The sequence below is a fragment of the Berghia stephanieae genome, chromosome 5 (genome assembly GCF_034508935.2).
Source record: "Berghia stephanieae isolate SIO BIC M18660-M18661 chromosome 5, UCSD_Bste_1.3, whole genome shotgun sequence".
NCBI lineage: Eukaryota > Metazoa > Mollusca > Gastropoda > Nudibranchia > Aeolidiidae > Berghia > Berghia stephanieae.
In genome coordinates this window covers 5,868,126-5,890,182 of record NC_088364.1, presented here as the reverse complement: position 1 = coordinate 5,890,182, position 22,057 = coordinate 5,868,126, and the positions used below count along the sequence as shown (strand labels likewise).

General features: G+C 36.8%; 1 protein-coding gene across 1 annotated transcript in view; it reads left to right on the top strand.

Moving 5' to 3' along the window:
* The first annotated feature begins 16,043 nt into the window (after positions 1-16,043).
* Positions 16,044-22,057, top strand: part of LOC144972294 (chitinase-3-like protein 1) — a 29,482-nt gene continuing 23,468 nt past the window's right edge. Inside the window, exons 1-3 of the mRNA XM_078913384.1 lie at positions 16,044-16,250; positions 19,022-19,085; positions 19,523-19,589. Of these exons, the coding sequence (XP_078769510.1) occupies positions 16,248-16,250; positions 19,022-19,085; positions 19,523-19,589 (134 nt within the window). The 5' untranslated portion in view covers positions 16,044-16,247. The remainder of the gene's footprint in view (positions 16,251-19,021; positions 19,086-19,522; positions 19,590-22,057) is intronic.

Genomic DNA, 22,057 nt, shown 5'->3' with positions numbered 1-22,057 from the left:
TTTTTAATTTTAAGCAACTTGCTTATTTGCAATATTAAAGTTTATAGCCTCATTATTTATGTATGCACGAATGGCGTGAGGACATAAGGTTTTAAAAAAGATCCAAAGAGCATCATGACATAATAAATGTAACAATAATAAATGTACATTTATATAACGCTTTTGCCGAAGCTTCCAAGCTTTGCGGGAAATAAATCAGATTATCTTATTCAAAGAATAACAAGTGACAAAAAACAACGTTTTTGAAATTCAATAATTAATGAAGGTTTTAACAAAACGACATGATGGAACAAACAAAACAACTTTGTCTTCTAGAATACATAAACAGTTCAATTCTTTTCCCAGTTAACTGTCATACTCTCGAAAAACACAAATTTAATAATTTGGTCAGAAAACTCGACCTATAGATATCGATCGATTTAAATGGAACCCCATCTTGGCAAAAACTCTCAAACCTGAGAATTAAAGGAAGACTTTGCGAAGTCTCAGGTTTGAAAGTTTTTGCCAAGAGCGTTTTTTAAGTCAATCGATAGTTGAAGAACTATTTTCTGGCCAAATTTATAAATACGAGTTTTTTCAAAGTGCGGCAGTTAACTGGTTCAAACCATTTTCATCTAACGTCTTAGAGTCTTGAAAGAGAAGCGAGATAGAAAAAGAAAGAGAGAGAGAGAGAGAGAGAGAGAGAGAGAGAGATGGAGAGAGAGAGAGAGAGAGAGAGAGAGAGAGGGGGGGGGGGGGTGACGCATTTCAGAGAGATAGGGATAAAGAAAAGGGTAAGTATTTGTATGTGATTAAACATGATTTGCGATTGTGGCCCTATGTCTATACTTCTCAGTTGATGACGTCTGTGTACTTACACGTCTGGCACGTGGCCACATAAAGACAAAAGGTCATTTAAATAATCATACATAATCGTATTTAATCCTCGGCCTAATGCTGTAATTATCAAACTATTACTTAATGAAAGAATTAAGACAATAAAAATAAATCTAATTTTTCCATTATTTTATAATACAAACACGTAATCCAATTTGTGACAGAATTTATAATATAAAGACAAAATTAAAATATATAGTAATAAACAGAATAATTGTAAAGCATCTATAAAAGCGAGCTAGTTATTGATCCTTGAAACACACCGTACTAAAATATAAAATAGTGATGACTTAATCAATATAATTGAAATTGATATTGAGAATATATTGAATATCAGATAATAGGCAACGTGGTATCTTTAACATTGCTAGATAAATCCTTTTGTCATTTTGTGGCAGTACATTAAGATCGCTAAAATCGAAAGCCGCACAAAAGTCTAGTTCACAATAATATATATGACTGGCCGTGCCAATCCGGTATTATGGCGGCATAAACCAGATATTAGAACTTGACTTCTAGGTTTCGATTATAAAATGATATATTTGGGTCAATCCGCCCCATTTTGATACCGTAGTCTGACAAAAAAAAACACGTATTTAGAATATATACAGAAAACTCGTCCTTCAAAAATATCGAACGATTAAAAAGATTCTCATCAGGGCAAAAATTCTCATCGTAGCAAATATTCTCAAAGTTAGTAACAACAAGATATGAAGTGAGTAGAAAAGTGCCAGAAGACAATAGAGAATAAAAATTTTTTTCGCGGCGGTGGTGGGGTTTGAACCTGCGACCTTATTGGTACGACAACTCCGCCTGGCAGGTGAGAGCGTGGCTCTACCGTGTGAGCTATCCACGAACACAAAAATATTCGTTTCAAACCCAAGTCATTTCTAGATCCCTCTCTCACCCACTTCTTGAGACCGCCGATTCGTTCGCACACCACCATCGCGAAGTAATTTTGACCAGCAGTTAAGCTTAATAGCCAATATTCTCAACACAAACATATAACATAGAAACTATTGTCTATTGTCTTCTGGCACTTTTCTACTCACTTCATATCTTGTTGTTACCAACATAAGTGCCTGTTCCACTCACTTTTCTGAATTAAAAATTCTCAAAGTTGCGACTTCACGAAGCCTACACTACTCTCGCGATTTATACTCAGATTTTCGCCCAACCGAGTCATCAGTCACATGATTTGTTGATGTCCAACGACTGGATATTTCATAACAAATGTAAACACGCTGCTTTTTATATGAAAGTTGTAAACATACCCATGTGTCAAGCTGAACAAAATGACCAATCGTGATATTAGATAATTCAAAAGCTGTAAAAACGTTTCACCGTGCGGGTCACTTTGAGCATGTTTTGCAATGTGACCAATGACCTCGAGCACATGGGGGAATAGCGTTTGATTTAAACAGATTCACAACAAGAAGTATTATCGTATCCAAATCGTAAAACTCCACTTTAGGACTGGAATGTATAGATAGAAAGAAGTTGACGTCACTCAGATCTTTGTTGTTGTTTTTTGCCTTCCATGTTTTATGAGTTATTCTCACTAAACTGTATTAACCAGACATAGATGGTGTGCGCCTGGCTTTAAAAAACTCACAACAGTGCCATCCGGAACGGAAATATACACGAAACTATGTGTAACCTTGAACGTGTATAGTCTTTTTAATACAGATTAGTAAGAATTATTCATAACCATGGATGGCAAAAAAAAAAACAACAAAGACCTGAGTTACGTCACATTCGTTCTATCTATAAATGATCAGTGTAAAACATAGTATTGTATGTTGGTCCTTGTATTTCCGGATGGCAATGTTATGAGTTTCATAGCCAAGCGCACAGCATCTATACAGTTTCTTCCAATGAACCATTAACGAATTGAATTCTTTGCTAGGTCACGTCATCAACAGCCTCCATCAGATGATTCGTAGCCTTACGGTCACCCCCTAACCGCCTATCGTTTTCTTCTGCTATTGTTACATTCATTGCCGTATTGGCTTTTTTGCATCTTATCGACTCAAATTCAGGTTCAAAATGTCGTATAGAAGGAACGGAACTGGCGTCACTCAGCTCTTTGTTATTATTTTATCCAGACATTTTTATGAGTAGTTCTCACTTAATCTCTCAGTCAGACTATAAACATTCACGGTTACACCAATGTGTTAGTTATATATGTTGGTACGTCATATCCGGCTATCGGTTGTTATGATTTATACACATAGCATTGATTGAGTCGGTAGCAGCCTCTTATGGTTCTCACACTACTATGTTATGACAATCGATCCAATCAGCATAGTCCGGTCCGCATTCGTGCACCGTCGCAAACCCGCCTGGTAGCATCGTCACATCACACCGTTCAATTAGATGCTCTGCCGTTTCGGATTCTTGCCCACATCGGATACATGTGGGACAGGTGGAAAGTCCCCACCGATGTAACGCACTTGCCGTGTGGCAGCTCCTCAACCGAAGCCGATTCGCAGCCACCCAGTGTCTCCTCTTACTGGTATCAATGCCTGGCAACTTCTCACCAAACTTAGAGGAGTGTACGTCCCCGCCCCAACGAGGGATTGAATTCGTCCAAACCGACTTCCATCTCGTATATGCATCTCTGTCCGTAGTCAGGGAAGCTGCGTACAAGGGTTGCCGGGACTTATTTCAGCTCGAAACGGGGGCGCCATCCATAATGCGCTTGAGAGGGGTATCCCCATTCCCTCTCTCTTGGATCTTATTCAGCCAGTTTACCGTAATCGTCTCCCTCCGGACATCGGGGGGCTGCCATTATCAGGCCCCATTCTCTAGGCGCTGTTGCCAGCGTTCCTGACACTATGTACATTGACTTGCGAAGTTTTACATCTACCTTCTCAACGTTTCTGCTTTTACCCCACACTGGAGCGCAATACTCCACGGTGGAATAGCGGACGTTCTCAGGAGTGCTTGGTTAGCCCCCCAAGTCGATCCCGCCAGCTTCCTCAGAAGACTGTTGCGTTTCTCTATCTTCCGAGCAACTCCTTCCAAATGCATCCGATAGGTAAGGCAGCGTTACCCCTAAATATTTTGGATGCGGCTCATATGGGAGTGGCTGGTCCCCGACGAGGAAGTACAGTTTACGGGTGTGCCATGCACTGCATATGTGGAATGTAGTGGCCACGGTTTTGAAGTGTTCATCTTCAGGTACCACTTGTCGAAGTAGGATTTGAGTCTGGTGACGTCCTCGCTGAGTACGCTCGAGACCGGTCCACACTTTACTCTGAGTAACGAGTGCCCAGTCGTCCGCGTATCCCAGCCTCAGGGAGGAAGTGTTCGGCATATCGCAAATGTAAACGTTAAACAACATTGGCGCAAGTACCGAACCGTGAGGGACCCCATCTTCAATTTCCTTACTTTACTCGTAGCGTCTCCCAGCGCGACTTGGAATTGTCTTTCCCCTAAGATCGAATAGAACAACTTCAAGGTCTTTTTGCACCTTATGATCTTTGCAAGTTTGAGCATTAATCCTTCGCACCAGAAGGAGTCGGTGAATCATATATTGCAATGTAAAGTGATACTAGGCTACTAGAAGCTGTGGACTGTAAATGGTAATGAACAGCAATGAATATAACAGCTTGCTTCGGAAAAAAAGAACAAAATACCAAACACGGAACGCTTCGGGCTCAAGATCCTTCTTCAGCAAAAACAATAAAAACATGAATTATACATTAGTTAGGAACTATCTGAATTTTATTTGTTTGGTATTTTGTTCCTTTTTTAAGCTGTTATATTGATTTTTGTTTATTATGTTGGAATGCAATATGTTTTGAAAAGAAACCATAATGATTGATAGCCATCTAACGTTGATGGTGAATTGTGTTGTTTTTTTCGCTCAATTTATTTATCCTCTTAAAATTCATATCTGTGTTCGGACATTTTCGTGTCCTCTGTTTGCCTTTGAAATCAGATAAATGGCTTGGAAATTGATTAAACTTATACTTTGAAAATGAAACAGAAACCGACCAGGAAATTTTCAGTATTATACAGACTTTATCAGATAAATCAATCTATACTTATCATTTTTAAAAGTTTCCCCACGCCCCCGTCTTTCATAATGCAAAATATCATTCCGTGGCAGCATAATATAATTTAGCTGAAATTTTAAAAGGGCAAGGGACATCTGAAGTCTGCGATGTCATTCATTTTTATTTCATTGTATGATTTAAGGCTGAAAATTGAAATAACAAAAAAATGGCCATTTTTATAGGAATTGAAAACAACTTTTTAAAAAAAATATTTTGGCCAGAAAATTTTAACTTAATCATATTTATTTATGCTTTTTTAATATAAAATCGCCCAAAACGTGTCAAAACGTCTTAAGCTAAAGATTTCTTTGGACTGTTTTGAAGTTTTAGTTTTTGACAAGTTGAAGTTTAAGTTTATATAATATGAAGAAGATGTTTTCTGATCAAAATGTAAAAAAGGCTTTTTACCTTTATGTGGCAGCGACAGGCGGCCATGCAATTCTGTATTATATACAAGTAATGTAATTTGATTTGGCCAGAAATTGAATAGAATGAGTATGTACTCAAGAGATTTCTGTAATGTGAGAAAGAGACTCGATTATTTTTAATGTTATGATGTCGATTATTCTTCCGTGCTCTGTAAAAACACGTGTTAGAAATTTTGGCCATAAAAACTCATCCTTCAAATATTGATCAATTAAAATAACCCTAATATTGTCAAAAACTCTCAAACCTGGGATTTCCTTAAATTCTTCCATGAAGTCTCAAAGTCTGAGCGTTTTTGGCAAGGGGGAGGGGCGGTAATTTTAATGGATCAATATTTGAAGGACGAGTTTTTTATGGCCAAAATTTTAAATACGTGTTTTTCAGGTTACAGCAGCTTATTGTGTTTGCCAGAATAAAGATAAGATCACAATTTATTTGTTCCCTGAGTAAAGTTGGTAATAAAAAGGTATTCGTTGAGACATATCTAATTATGTTTTTTCTTTTGTTCAATATGGCATATATATATATATATATATATATATATATATATATATATATATATATATATATATATATATATATAAATATATATATATATATAAATATATATATATATATATATATATTATTTGTCTTCATCTACAGGGATGTGTGTGTGTGTGTGTGTGTGTGTGTGTGTGTGTGTGATATGTATATATACTCAGCGAAGTGACCGAATGATTAAGGGATTGTTTACTGTGATTAGGAAGGTCCATGGTTTGAGCATTTTCGGGTTTTTTTTTCTCCTTGGGCAAGTTATTGACCTCCAATTTGCTCACATTGGACAACATGGGCGATTCTTGTTGATATCAGACATCTTGTTTGATTGGTTATCTATATTCCTTTCTCTCTCTCTCTCTCTCTCTCTCTCTCTCTCTCTCTCTCTCTCTCTCTCTCTCTCTCTCTCTCTCTCTCTCTCTCTCTCTCTCTCTCTATCTATCTATCTATCTATCTATCTATGTATATATATATATATATATATATATATATATATATAATATATATATATATATATATAATATATATATATATATATGTGTGTGTGTGTGTGTGTGTGTGTGTGTGTGTGTGTAGGAATGCTCACTACGTAAAAACTGAGGACGTGACGCTTGAAAGGCGATATTACAAAAAGATCTTTTATTTTCAAATAGAGACAACGCTATTAACGGACAAGTACTCATCTTGCACATGAGTGCTGTGAGTCAATAGCCTTTTCCAATGACTCAACTTTTCGCCTATCTGTTCGAAAGCGGTTGGCTCACAGCACAAGATCACAATGACGCACCAAGGTTACCCAGTTTGATTCCCGATGTGCTATGTGGCCTTGAGCAAGTCAACTCGCCTTATGAAATTTGCGGTGCTGCACCGCGGCTAGTGCTTTGGTCATTCCAGTCTTGTCTTGGAATTAGTGCTATTTGTTTAAGTAAAATACACACAACATCGACCCGCTAGATTAATCGTACCAACTCACTACAGTATGTTCAACATTATATACTTATAAACTGACATATATAATTTAGTGAGAACTATTCACCAAACTGGTGGTCCAAAAACAATCATTAAGAGCTGAATGACGTCAATTAGTAAATCCGTTTTTCTCCAAAACCAATGGGATGTAATAAAGACGGTTTGTTCAAAGTCCCTGGATTTTGCCCTGTGATCAGCTTCTGATATATCATCAGTCATCTGCGCGGCTATGCGGTCTAATGGTATGATACACGATTTTGGATCCTAAGGTCCTGGGTTCGAGTCCCGAGCGGCACATGGTTAAGTCCTTGGAAAAAGACCCTTTACTCACATTGTCTCACCGTACTAAGATGTAAAAAGAGTACCTGGGCGTTAACAACGTTGTCTCTGTCCGAAAAATATGTAATATCACCTAACAGGCGTCGTGTCTCTTCTTACATGTTGAGTAAGTATTGCTGTTGGCAAGGGACCCCTTGTATAGCGCTTTCAGCACGTTTAGTGGATATTGTACTATATTTATTTTGTCCCAACCCCCATCACCCCATCCCCCTTCCTCCTCCCCTGGGACTCGGCCTTGCGTACCAGTGTGAGAGTGACAGAGTTCATTGAACTTTCAATGACTCGAATGTGATTAAAGAAAAACCGTCATCTTTATGTCTCAATCTCCAGAAATGAGGATAGAATTACTGGAATGACTGTGCCATGCAATGATATAACACACTTTCCTAGTTTACCAACAATACTTTTACTTTGTATTATAATTGTACATCAATATATTCAAATGATTCCGATGTGTCACTTACGTTTAAGCCTGACTGGCACTTCGGAGATTCTCAGTGTTTAGTAGACCTTTTCAAAAGTATCGGGCCATCTAAATCTATCGATGTGTGAAGTAAAAGTAAAAGTAAAAGACCAGAAATTCTCAAGATACTTTGTCACTCTATGGGGATACTTGTGGAAATGGAAATCTCTTTTAGTTGTTGTTATTTTTGTTTTTTGTTTTTTGGTTTCGTTTTGTTAATGTAATTTAGTTTTGTAATCTAAATGATAATTTTTAGAATTGTTTTTATCTTTTTATCAGGGGGTTTGTTTGTGTTTGAAAGGTAATTTAGTTTTGTAATCATCGGCCTCATGTGCAACTGAAGCACCAAGAGGATGAGTCAGTTTTGTAATCTAATTTAATGTTTGCGTGAGTCAAAGTTTGTTCTTAATTTATATAAGGTATCTTGAGAAAGTCGTGTGGTGTAAACGTGAGATGCCCAACATTTAACGTTTTTAACCAGTTAACTGTTGTACTCTGGAAATTCACGTATTTAAAAATTTGTCCAGAAAACTTGTCTTTCTAATGTCGATCGATTTAAATGACCCTCATCTTGGCAAAAACTCTTAAACAAGGGACCTCACGAGGTCTGCCTTCAGTCCCAGGTTTGAGAATGTTTGCCAAGAAGAGGGTTATTTAAATAGGTCGATATTTGATGGACGAGTTTTCTGGCTAAATTTATAAATGCGTGTTTTTCCATTGTACGACAGTTATCTGGGTTTAAAAGCCATGACCCCTGTACAGAAATAATGACTCATTAAATTATTAAATTTGTTACATCAAACTGTAAAGCGGTCAATATGATTAAGATTAAATTCTAAAAATAAAGTTGGACATATATGAAGTGCATTTCCACGAATTTATCGTGTTCAATGCACTTCATAGTATTTCATTTATTCCCCACGTAGGACCGCTGTACAAAAAAAATCTTTTTGGGGGAATGCAAGAAGTATTATTATTATTATTATTATTGTTATTATTATTATTATTATTATTATTATTATTATTATTATTATTATTATTATTATTATTATTATTATTATTATTATTATTATTATTATCATTAGTAGTAGTAGTTAGTATGTAGTAGTAGTAGTAGTAGTAGTAGTAGTAGTAGTATGTAGTAGTAGTAGTAGTAAAGTAGTAGTAGTAGTAGTAGTAGTTAGTAGTAGTAGTAGTAGTAGTATAGTATAGTAGTAGTAGTAGTAGTACTAGGTAGTAGTAGTTAGTAGTAGTAGTACTAGGTAGTAGTAGTAGTAGTAGTAGTAGTAGTAGGTAGTAGTAGTAGTTAGTAGTAGTAGTAGTAGTAGTAGTAGTAGTAGTAGTAGTAGTAGTTAGTAGTAGTAGTAGTAGTAGTATAGTATAGTAGTAGTAGTGTAGTAGTAGTTATAGTAGTAGTAGTAGTAGTATAGTAGTAGTAGTAGTAGTAGTAGTAGTAGTAGTAGTAGTAGTAGTAGTAGTAGTAGTAGTAGTAGTAGTAGTAGTAGTAGTAGTAGTAGTAGTATAGTAGTAGTAGTAGTAGTAGTAGTAGTAGTATAGGTAGTAGTAGTAGTAGTAGTAGTAGTAGTAGTAGTAGTAGTAGTAGTATAGTAGTAGTAGTAGTAAGGTAGTAGTAGTAGTAGTAGTAGTAGTAGTAGTTAGTAGTAGTAGTAGTAGTAGTAGTAGTATAGTATAGTAGTAGTAAGTAGTAGTAGTAGTAGTAGTAGTAGTAGTTATTAGTAGTAGTAGTAGTAGTATAGTAGTATTAGTAGTAGTAGTATAGTTAGTAGTATGTATTATTTATTCTTATTACCATGATTATTATTATTATTATTATTATTATTATTATTATTATTATTATTATTATTATTATTATTATTATTATTATTATTATTATTGAACCACATTTCCAGTTCTTACAAAACTAGTCGTTTGTTAGGCGTCCATTTTGTACTGAAACTCTTACAGTATTCGTCACTACTATAGGCAGGTACTCATTCACACCAGAGTTGAGTAAGGCAAATGACATCATATAAAATCTTATGCAAAAGATATAACTATCGTGTGATGGTTAGAATAAAAGATTTCTTATATCGAAGTTATGCGGTTAAGGAAAATACTCACCAATTATGCCTGTCAGTGTGACCTTTAACGTTTATGATCTGTTAAAGGGACTTTAGTGAGAACTAATCATGCAACTGGTGGTCTGAAAGCAATAAAAAAAAGCCGTGCGACGTCAAATTCATTCGTTCAGTTTTTGGGGGGGTCTCGCAATCCGAATTTTGTTCTTTGCTCTGAGCCTATGGTGTAAGCATTCTCTTACAACATTTGAGAGCACGTCAACACTTCCAAAAACAAAAAGGAAATGCAAGAATTTTATGTTATTATATGGGGTCCCGATAGCTCAGTTGTTAGTGCACTCGCTTCACACGCTGAGACACCGAGATGGATCTTAGTTGAAGTCGAATTTTTTTATTCTCTGATACTAACCCCCCCCCGCCCCCCCCCCCCCCCCTCCCCTCTCCCTGTCCGCCCAGCAGTGATTGGACAACTTAGTCTGTTAGGTCAGTGGAAAAATATTTTGTGATAAACTTGTGTCCTATCCGAAAGGTGGCAAGCGATTGATATTGTCCGTTTCACGTTATAGAAACCGAGATGAATTCGAGGATTCTTTTGATGATAATGATGATCATGATGACAATAATGATGAAGGTGATGATGATGATAATAATAAAGATGACCACGACGACAACGACGACAATGACGACGACGATGCTGATGATGAGGAGGAGGAGGGGAGGGGAGGGATGATGATGATGATGCATAATAATAATCCAAGCCACTCCAGATATCACCATGTCATTCCGTGCACATTGTTGTTGACAATTACTTTCAAGTGTCTGCAAGGGGCTTTTTATTCTCTCACTCTCAGCCTTTCACTCGGTGTCATACTCCGATTTTTAAAAAGAAAAACTTATATTTTTTATTCAATTTGACCAGAAAATATTTTACTTTTAAAAAATTGATTGAAATTGATAGAATATCTCAAATTCAAATCATCTTTGAAGTCTCAGATTTAAGACTTTTTGACATGTTGAGGGCCATCAAAAATATATCTGTATTTGAAGAAATATATTTCTGGCCAATTTTTAAAAAATGTGTTTTGGCAAATTTCGGGAAGCACGTCATGACAGTCATAAGGTTTGAAAGAGGCAAGAAAAGACAAAAGTCTTGGTTGTGATTCATTCACCACGTTAAGCATTCTGGACACTGACAAAACACCTTTTACCATTTGACATTTGTAGCCAGAAATCGTTTTACAACCACAACTACTACTACTACTACTACTACTACTACTACTACTACTACTACTACTACTACTACTACTACTACTACTACTACTATATTAAATTAAATTAAATTGAGCTTTTATATAGCGCAATATCCACTAAAATGTGCTCAAAGCGCTTTACAAGGGGTCCCTGGTCAACAGCAACATTTAACATGTAGGACGGGACATGACGTGTTAGGCGTTATTACAATTTTTCGGACAAAGACAACGCTGTTAACGACCAGGTACTCATTTTACACCCGAGTATGGTGAGAGAATGTGAGTAAAGAGCCTTTTCTAAGGACTCAACTATGCGCCGAGCGCGAGGCTCGAACCCAGGACCTTCCGATCCGAAAGCGAGTGTCAAACCACTAGACCACATAGCCGCACTACTACTAGTACTGCTACTACTACTACTACTACTACTACTACTACTACTACTACTACTACTACTACTACTACTACTACTACTACTACTACTACTACAACAACAACAATTTGAGCAGAAATGTAACGCAATTGACGGAAATATCAAAGTGACAAATGAGAAAGCAGGCATTGGTGAAAGGTAAAGCTCAGAAAAGTGTGAATGAAACAGTGCCAGTGGGAAGACACAACAAGCAAGGAAAGCACAGGAAAAAAATCATCCCAAAAAAACCAGCCTGCTTCGGGCAAAGCTGATTTTCGAGATGGTTTTCTTTCTTGTATTCTTCTTTCTTCCTTTGCATGGCACTGTTTTATACATAGTTTTTATTTCTTTACAATAGATGGAAGGCGAGGTAGAGGAAGACAAAAAGAAGCTGGGCAGCGAAATATCCAAGAGGTAGCATCAATGAAGAACAACGCATACTGCAAAATTGTCAAATTTTGAAATTAGGGAACAGGCGCTGTTGTAAGATAAAAATCTGACAAAGTGTGTATGGAACAGTGCCAGACAAAGTAATAAAGAAAAATACAAAAATAAAAAAGACTTAACTGAATGAGACCCTGACAGAGGTGACTAAGACAATGGCGTTCCTTCTCCAACTAGACATTCAAACATGAAGACAATATGGAGGGAGGGGGGCGAAGGAGAAGATTGGTCAAATATCTACTGGTTTAATTGTCTTCATCTACCTTATTTTGACATGATGACCAGGTTGTCAGGTCACACCAAAAAGTGTTTTGACTAAACTGAAAATAAACTTGTTTGTCGTATGACACTTATAACTCATTGCAATCTTTCAAGTGTTGATCTCTCGAAAACAAAAATGACCTTGCAGAGATTATAAGTCTTCGCTATCGAAACAAACACGAACATTGTTTATTTTGTGACCCAATGTGGCTTTATGGTTTTGTGGTTTGACAAACGCCTTCGAACCCGAAGTCCCCGGTTCGTTGAGAATTTTTTGTTTGAACGCGCGGCTCCAAGACAGTTCATTTGAGTGTTAGTACAATGCCTTATCTCTATGAAACCTTCAGATTACGCTTTTACTGGGCAGGTACTCGATTTACCCCTGAGTATGTTGAGAGAATGTGGGAAAAGAGCTTTTACCTAGGACTAGACTTTGTGTCACCAACAGCGAGATTCCTATCTTCAAGCTTCAGGTCACAAACCGAATGTCATACCATGGTCTAGACCATATACAAATGTAGTCCTTCGGAGCCACTAGGTCCCTGGAGCCGGAAGTTACCCCAGTGCCTTTAGCGTGAAACGGACAATATTTATTGCTTGCTACTCTTTGCATACGAATCTAGTCTATCATAATTTACTTTCGGCCAAATCTAACAAACCCCAAGCGACCAGATCACTGCTGGTTGACAGGGTAGGGGGGGGGGTGTTCAGAATAAAATCACGATTTCACCCGAATCAGCTTAATCTCAGTCCCTTTGTGTGCAAAACGAGTTCTCTACCAAACTATTGGAACCCTCCAAAAACGCACAAGAGAAGTTCATAATACCCCCTTGAATTTATTTGTTATTAGATGCCGTTGTGATGGGCTCAAGGTTGCCTAATCTAAAATTCCTTTTTTGACATTTTGATAAGTTGCCATTGCTTGGATCTGGAAGGGTCGACGGGCACACATTTGCATGTCTGATAGCGCAGTGCATTTAGGGACTTGATTTAACATCGTTGTAATCGACAATAGTTGCCTTGGTTTGAGAGTATCTCCATTACAACAACAATTTTGGTTATCAGACATGCAAATAAGGGCACGCAGGTGGGGTCATAAAACCGAATTTGTATTTTTATCTCAACATGCAGTTTTCAAATAATTTCAAAGGTTTTCATTCATTGTCTTGTAATTTGTTGTACGTATGAGACGCCACCGGTTAATCGATCGTCACGTGGCACGTTTTAACCAATAGATACATCTAGGCGAGTTTTCTGGACAAATGTTTAACTACGTATTGTTGGTTTACTTTTTTTTTTCAAAGTCACGGCAGTACTTATTGAATCCTTGGCCCCTTTTTGTGTCATAGGATTGCCAGGAAATCATTCTTCCATTTCACCAGGTTCAGAGCCATCTTTCCCAGTTGATGCCATGACAAGACTGCCATTTTCACCTCTCTGTCCACCGATCTTGTCCAAGTTTCCTTGGTCTTCCGACCGTTCATAATATGTCCTGAGCTAGGTGCGCATATTAACAGGTCTGATAGTCGAACCCAATTAATTACTTGATTTACCATCGTTGTAATGGACAATATTATTTTGCATTGATTTGAGAGTACAACAAAATGAGCCCATAATGTTTTGGTTTATCCGACCTGCAAATAAGTACACGTTGGTGACAGGAATCGGTGGATGACTCTCATTCCTGGGGTTTTGAAAAAGTACACCCTGGTCCTGATGGTTCCAGTATTAATTCCGCACATTTTGTCATTTCATTAAGATATATTTTGCGGTCACAATGGTTTATTTGTTAACCCCCCAGTTGACCTTATAGGGTTCAAATTTCCATATAATATTATTGGCAAATCATGTGCCCTATCTGCACTGGTAATCTTAACCTGGCGTAAATCAGCGTTCTTTCTATAAAGCTACTAATGTTAAGCTGTTAATCGTTTGCCCTTTTTGCTCTGACAATCTTTGAATATAATTCACATAGTAGCTATAAATCCATTATCAGTATTATTCGAGATGATTTTTTATATATAAAGAATATGTCCATATCGAAGGACACAACGCTGTTTTATGACTACGTTTTATCATACAATTATCATAAATTGTCTTGCTCACCAAAAATCCAGTAACGACACAGACCCGGGTATGCCGGATATAGTATGAATTCAATTGACATCACTTGCCTACTTTTTATTTGGTTTTAGAAAGCCAGTAGAGTGAATAGTTCTCAATAAATTCTTTCAAATTTCTTATGATCTGCAGGTGGAATAAACAAAGGATCGTGAAACAATTTGAGTATGGTGATATCGCTGTGAAGGATGCTTTGTTTTTTGTTGGGTTATTTTGTTTTTAGTTGTTTTTTTTTTTTTTTTTTTTTGGGGGGGGGGTTGGGTTTTTTTTTTAATTTTTGTTGTTTTGTTGTTTGTTTGTTTTGTTGGGTTTTTTTTTTTGGGGGGGGGGGGGGGAGTTGTGTTTTGATTTTTATCTTTTTTTTTCTTTTGTCTTTTTGTTTTGTTGTTGTTTTTTGTTGTTTTTATTTTATTATATTTTATTTTTTTTTTTTTTTTTTTTTTTTTTTGGGGGGGGGCGGTTGGGTTTGTCGTTAGGTTATTTTTAATTTGCTGTTTTTTATATCTTTATTTTTTTATTTCTTCTTTTTTTTTTCTTTTTTTTTTCCTTTCAAGTTTTGTCTATAGTACGGGGGTCCCGATTGTTCAGTTTGTACAACACTCGCATAACACGCCAGACGACTTGAGATAAATCCCGGGTTAAGTCGAGATTTGTCCGCCCACCAGTCTGTTATCACTGACGTAAAGCATTTTGCGATATCCTAGCGTCCTATCAAAAGGATAGTAAGCAATTACTCAGGTTATAGGTACCGGGATAAACCCCAGTTCCATGGGCCTAATAACTCCGAAGTAATACTACTACCTGTCTATAATATTCAGCACGTGAAATGTGATTATTTAACTTTGACCTGATGTTAATGATCATGTGGTAAAACGTGAATATTACGTCACCAATTAGTCTGGATAGACTTTACATTTGAAATAGATTTATTCTGTCGGATTCTGAAATAAAACTCGTTTTTAAAATTTTGGCCAGAAAACTCGTCCTTCAAATATCAATCGATTTAAATGACCCTCATCTTGGCAGAGATCTCAAATCTGGACATTCTTAATGTCTTCCATGAAGTCCCAGATATTGTAAGAGTTTTTGACAAGATGAGGATCATTTTAATCGATCGATATTTGAAGGATGAGTTTTCTGGCCAAAATGTTAAAGTCGGCAGTATTCTAGTCACTTGACACGACAGTTAGCATCATAACAATGACCACCGCCCTCAACGATAAAGTGTAGATTAATCACGTTTTTCTTTATCATTCGGGATTGAAATCTTTTGTTTCATATAATATTGATGCATTAAGATGATGCTAACTTTTCAAAATGTTTTATTACTTAGGTTTCCTGGCAATTATTACAAAATTTGGCCAAAAAAACTCGTCCTTCAAATATTTATTGATTTAAATATCCTCATCTTGTCAAAAAACTATCCAATATTATGGGTCTTACTTGAAGACCTCGCGAGTATCCCGGTTTGAGAGGGGGGTGGGGGTGGGGGTTGCCAGGACAAGGGTCATATCCATCGATATTGGAAGGCCGAGTTTTCTGGCCAAATTCTTAAATACGTGATTTTCCAGAATACAAGAGTTAACTGGTTAACACAGCATCATCATCAGCATCTTGTGGAATTAGTCATCAAAACACTTATAAAGATTACCTCTTAACTACGACAGTCATCATCATCATCTTCTCCATCAACAACAACTACAACTATTATAGCATCTTAAAACAAGTGGCTGCATCCGTGCACGCTCTAGCCTAGTCATCACCAAACTCAGTATATAAAAGCAAACACGGTTGGACGCTATCACCACCACTATCACCTCCACCACCAGGGCCGCCAGATCACAAAGTAAACATAAGATATACGATATTGTCTCTGAAAGGTCAACTTCGCCGTTGTCAAAGTTGTCATCGCGTGCTCCTGAAAGACAAGGTGTTTTCATTTTAACTGATAGTGATTTAAAAGGCCTGTTGCTAAATCAGCTGTGACCTTATTTTATTTCTATCAAAATGGTAAGTCAAGCTATGTCATAAATATAATAGAATGCAATGAAAACAAAAATCATTGAATGTGTCGTAACAAAAGGCTTTTGGTATAACAGGACGTGAGCGTGTACCCGTTTAAACACGATTCAGTTTTGGTTAGGCTGAAGATTTTGTAAGCCTTAATTTTGTTTTCTATATTTTAAAAATGAATAAATTTCCTTTATTCATCACCAAGGGGAAATTTGTCTTTAGGGTCTATTCCAAGGGAAGAATGGAATAACCCAGGCGTTAGCCGCAGTGCAACGCCGCAAAGTGAGTTAAGGCGAAGTGACTTGCTCAAGGCCACGCAACGAGGCGGGTGGTCGAGCTGGGTACCTTTTGGGTACGAAGCAAAGACCGAACCACTGAGCCACGCTTCCCAATATTCAACGACAACATTTATGTCTAGGCAACAAAACTTGTAAAAACTATAAACATTTTATTATTGACCTCAGTAGACAAAAACAGTGTTCAATATTCAACTCGATGTGTACTTATTTGCAGGTCTGATAACTCAAATGGTTATGGCCTCATTGTTGTTATGGAAACACTCGCAAACCTACGCATAATATTGTCAATTACAATGATAAATCAAGCCCATAATTACGTTCGGTCATCAGACGCATCACACCATTCTGTTTACGTAAGATATGAAAGGAGAATGTAAGAGTTAGAGAGTAGGGGGTCTAGGAGGAAGTCTCAGGGTTGAGAGTTTTGACAAGATCGGGGTTATTATTATCGATCAATATTTGAAGGACAAGATTTCTGGCCAGTTTTTTTTTTTAATTACATGAATTTTATTTCACAGCAAGGCATAATAATAACAATAATAATAATAATAATAATAATAATAATAATAATAATAATAATAATAATAATAATAATAATAATAATAATGCGTAATTTATATAGCGCCCCTTTCCACCAAATTTGCTCGAAAGCGCTTATACATATGTATTCGCGGAAGTCCCAGGTTTGAGAGTTTTTTTGCCAAGATGAGAGCCATTTAAATCGATCGATATTTGAAGGACGAGTTTTCTGGCCAAATTTTAGAATACGGGTTTTTCCAGAGTACGGCAGTATGGTTAAATGTCAATCTGACAATTATTTTTTTTTTGTCGAGAACCAAACATCTCTATCTGTCTAAAACAATATCAGAGAGGTGAATGACATCATCTTCATTCATTCTATACAGTCTGTTCACGATCACCGTGAGACGCTTTACAAAAAACAAACCGATTATCTACATTCTTCACCACAACGCGTAGTTATTAAAGTGAAAACGGGAAAGCCCGAAGCATCCTATCTTTACCTGCATTTTTCTTTGTTCTTTCTTTTGAAGTTCTTATAAGGATAATGATTGTCATCTAGCGCCACCACTCCCTATCCCTTGCTGGCAAGAAGACTTTTACGTTATAACATCTATCGATTGACGCCGATTTGTACAAAATTCTTAAACCCGAGACGTCCGAGAAGTCTGGCAAAACGCTTAAAGGAACGCTCAAGTTTCAAAATTTGTGATAAGATGAGTTATTTTAATCGATCGATGTATGAAGTAGAAAAAAAATATTTCTGCCAAAAATGTATATAGGCGTTTTATCAAGTACAGCAGGGTAAACCCAGGCTTAGAAGAAAGAAGCTTCAAGTCTGAAAGACATCCTGATATCCGCCGTTCTTTGGAAAGAAAAAAGAACGCGTTTTTTTTAAATTTTGGCCAGAAAACTCGTCCTTCAAATATCGATCGATAAAAATGACCCTCATCACGGGATAAAACTCTCAATCCAGGGACTTGCAAAGTCCAAGGTTTGAGTGTTTTTGCCAAGATCATGGTCATTTTAATTGACAATATTTGAAGAACTGATTTTCTGGGCAAAATTTTGAATACGCGTTTTGTTGGGGTTTTTTAAGATACTACAGATATCGTGATCGGGTGGCGGGGGAACAATTTCATACATTTCAAAGACTTGTAGAACACGTCACTTCCGCCTTTTATGACGCCCTTCCGGCATATCGACTCACTAAAGCTTGGGAGTTTTTTTCGAGCAAATGTCAAACAAGAACGCTATAATTTCCTGGGAAGTAGCCTTTATCAATGGTTAGCTCCCTTGTCCCAACCAAGATGGCCGCAAACATAATCAGAGTTAATGGCGATGACCCTAATCAGCGGAGTTCCGCTTCCGGCGTAGGACATTAGATCCGGGTGAATTACTATCACTATTTCTTCTTTATCTCATAAAATCTCGTTTGCTAGATTATTAGATTTTGGTCACAATTTGAGATGAAAAGAACCAGAGCAATTTCTATTTTGATGAGCATTCTTGTCTTGTATTAAAAGCAGGCGATGTTAAGCTTGATCAGTTACCTGATGGGTGAAAATGATCGCAACTATCTGGTATCGACGTTGCGCCCTTGGGGAAGACACTCCACGCACATTTCCCCCCTGGAATCGTGGTGTGAATGAATATTGGGCCATAGATAGGATAGTGTTGAATATTGAAACAGTGTCATCGTGTTAGACAAAGATTTTTTTTTGGATTCTTTTTGTTTTCTTTTGGTTTTTTATGAGCATTTCCTCGTTTGTTTTTGTTTTGTTTGCTTTTTTTTTTGGGGGGGGGGCGTGTTTTGTTTTGTTTTTGTTTTTTTTTGGTTTGTGTTTTGTTTTGTTTTTTTTTTTTTTTTTGTTTATTTGTATTTGTTTTTGTTTATTACATTTTGATTTGCTACCATAGTAATCAAATATAATTTTATGATATTGACAGGTAACCAAACAACTGGTAATTTTGCTACCTTTTCTGGTGGCCTGCATTCATGGACAACGAGTGGGTAAGTTTGAGTCAGAGTTACATAATTTATAGTCATAGAAAAAACAATTTGGTTCTTTTATTTTGAAGATTAAAGCGCATACACTCAGATTGGCTTTCTCCTGAAGCTGGATATTTCAAATATTTTTATAGACGCCTTTGGACTTTTAATTACAAAAAAAATGATGGGTAATATATACCTGAGCAAGTATAAAGCGCAATATCCACAGAACGGGCTCAAAGCGCTTTACAAGAAACCCCTAGCCAACAACAACATACAAGATGCAGGACGAGACATGACACACAAAACTAACTTGAACGTTTATAGTCTGATTGATAGAATTTAATTAGAACATCTCACAAAAATTGGCTGGCTAAAAACAATAACAAAGAGCTGAGTGACGTCAACTTCATTCCATCTATGAAATACCACTAATTTTATTTATTTCACCTTCACAGGGAATGAATGCGGACATGACGAGACAAACAGGTTTCTGTCTGTCCTTGATTGCACGTCGTATGTCAGGTAAGATTCTATTTGTGTGTACGCGTGTATGTCTTTGTTTGTTTAGTTATAACAAAGACCCGAGTAAGTCAACTTCATTCAATGAGTTTTGAACCGGTAGAGTAGAAAGTGTGACGTCACGACTTCTCTGTTTATCGGTTAATATTACAACATAAATGTTTAAAACAAGAAAGTCGTGACAATGATGCAGTAGCTTTTGTTATGATACACCTTTGGTTTTGGGGGAAAACCTAATTTTCGTATCATATCGTAATCATAATCCTAAAAGATTACATAGGTCAAAAGACCTTTAGATACCCTGTTGTTTTTGCAAATATAAATAATATATAATAGTTGCTCTCGGGAGTATAATTGACAAGGATGGAGGCACGGAAGCAGAGGTGAAAGCACGGATAGGAAAGACACAGACTGCATTCACATGAACAGAGTTTGGAGAACTAAAGATATCTCTCTTCGACTAAAGCTAAAACTTTTCAACTCAAACGTGAAGTCTGTCCTACTGTATGGATGTGAAACTTGGAACGCATCACAGGCATGTATAAGGAGGGTACAGATTTTCGTAAACAGGTGCATGCGTAAGCTACTCAGAATAAGATGTGTGGATAGAATTAGGAACGAAGAAGTGTGGAAAACAGCAGAAACCAGTGGGAGGAGAAATAGGAAGAAGAAGATGGAGGCAGATTGGACACACCCTTAGAAAGAAACACTATAACAAAGAAAGTATTGGACTGGAACCCTTAGGGCAAAAGAACAAGGGGAAGGCCACGGGGAACATGGAGTAGAATTAAAGAAGGTGATATACAGAGAAGTGATAAGACGTGGAACGAGCTAAAAAAAAGTTAGCTCTGGAGAGAGAAGGGTGGAAATTGTTTGTCTGTGGCCTATACCCTGACCCAGGGTGAAAAAGGCAATGATGATGATGATGAATCCAAACAAAAGAAAAGATCAAATTGGTGCATGAACATTATAAATACACTAAATCGTATATACAGACAAAAGGTCAAGTTAGAGCATTCATAATAAGTTTTCACCACAGACTTGTTGATCATAAGTATATTATTTCTGAAAACCAAATCTCATTCATCGTAGACGTACGTCAAGGAATGGAGTTCCTTTATGAGAACTACTCATAAAAACGGCTGGCTAGAAACAATGCAAAGTTACATCGACTGACATCAACTACGTTCCTTCTATAAAATGTCATTTTATTATCTTATCTATACAATGAATGAATGTGGGCGTGACAAGAGACACTATAACGTCATTTACCATTCCTTACACACTTGCTTTTTTGGAATGCAGGACGTGTTCGCAATCCCCAATCGCTGCACGAGCTTGCAAATTCTAAAACGCAAGAGTGTAGGAAATCTTTTATTCAATCGATTCAGATTTTTTAAATTTCTAAATGAAATATATTTTCAAAAATAATTAAATGATTCTTTTTTAAATCTAATTTTAATGAATTTTAAATCGTGATTATCTGACATCACAAATTGTTACTGTAAACATGATGATATCCTGACATAATGATATTTCTTAATATCAAATCGATTAATTAGAAAACTAGTAACTGGAAAAAAAAAGAATACATTTTGTTAAATGATAAAGTGACGTCATTGGAGGGATAAAAAATATGAATATAAATAGAGAATAACAATTTCGAGGCGATCGGGGTTCGAACCCACGACCTTACTGATACAACTCCGCAGAAGACGACTACTGCATCGCGTCTCGTCTCGTCTACTGCATAGCGTCCCTCTCACTGCCAGGCTGAGTTGTATCAGTAAGGTCGTGGGTTCGAGCCCCCATCACCGCAAAATTGTTATTCTCTATTAGCTTCTGCCAATTTTCTACTCACTTCATGTTATGTTATCATCAACATCAGTGCCTGCTCCACTGATTTTTCTGAATAAATGCAAAGTATTGCAACGCAAGAATAATTCAACCAATTCTAAATTGTCTTTTTGGGATCCGATAGATCCAGGAAACATTACCGTTTTCAGGCGATGGGTTACATATAAAAACTTGCGCTTTTATAAAGAGCAATATCCATTGAACGGACTCAAAGCGCTTTACAAGGGGTCCCTTACCATCAGCAACACTTAACATATAGGACCGGACATGACGCCTGTAAGGCGATATTACAATATTTTTTTCCAACATATACAACTCTATTAACATTTGTGTACTATTTTACAAGTTAGCTTTAATTCGAACTGTGGCTGTTTAGGGTTAAATGGCGGTATTGGAGGTTATCGGGTTTATTTCGTGTCAGGGAAACCTGTATATAGTCACACCCAATAGCACCGTGATTGAATGGATAAGAAAAATATATAAAAACAAATTACACGACACCGTTAACCAGTTAAAAGCCGTGGTCTGAAAAAAGCATGTATTTAAAAAATTTTGGACAGAAAACTCGTCCTTCAAACATCGATCGATTTCAATGATCCTAAATTTGGCAAGAA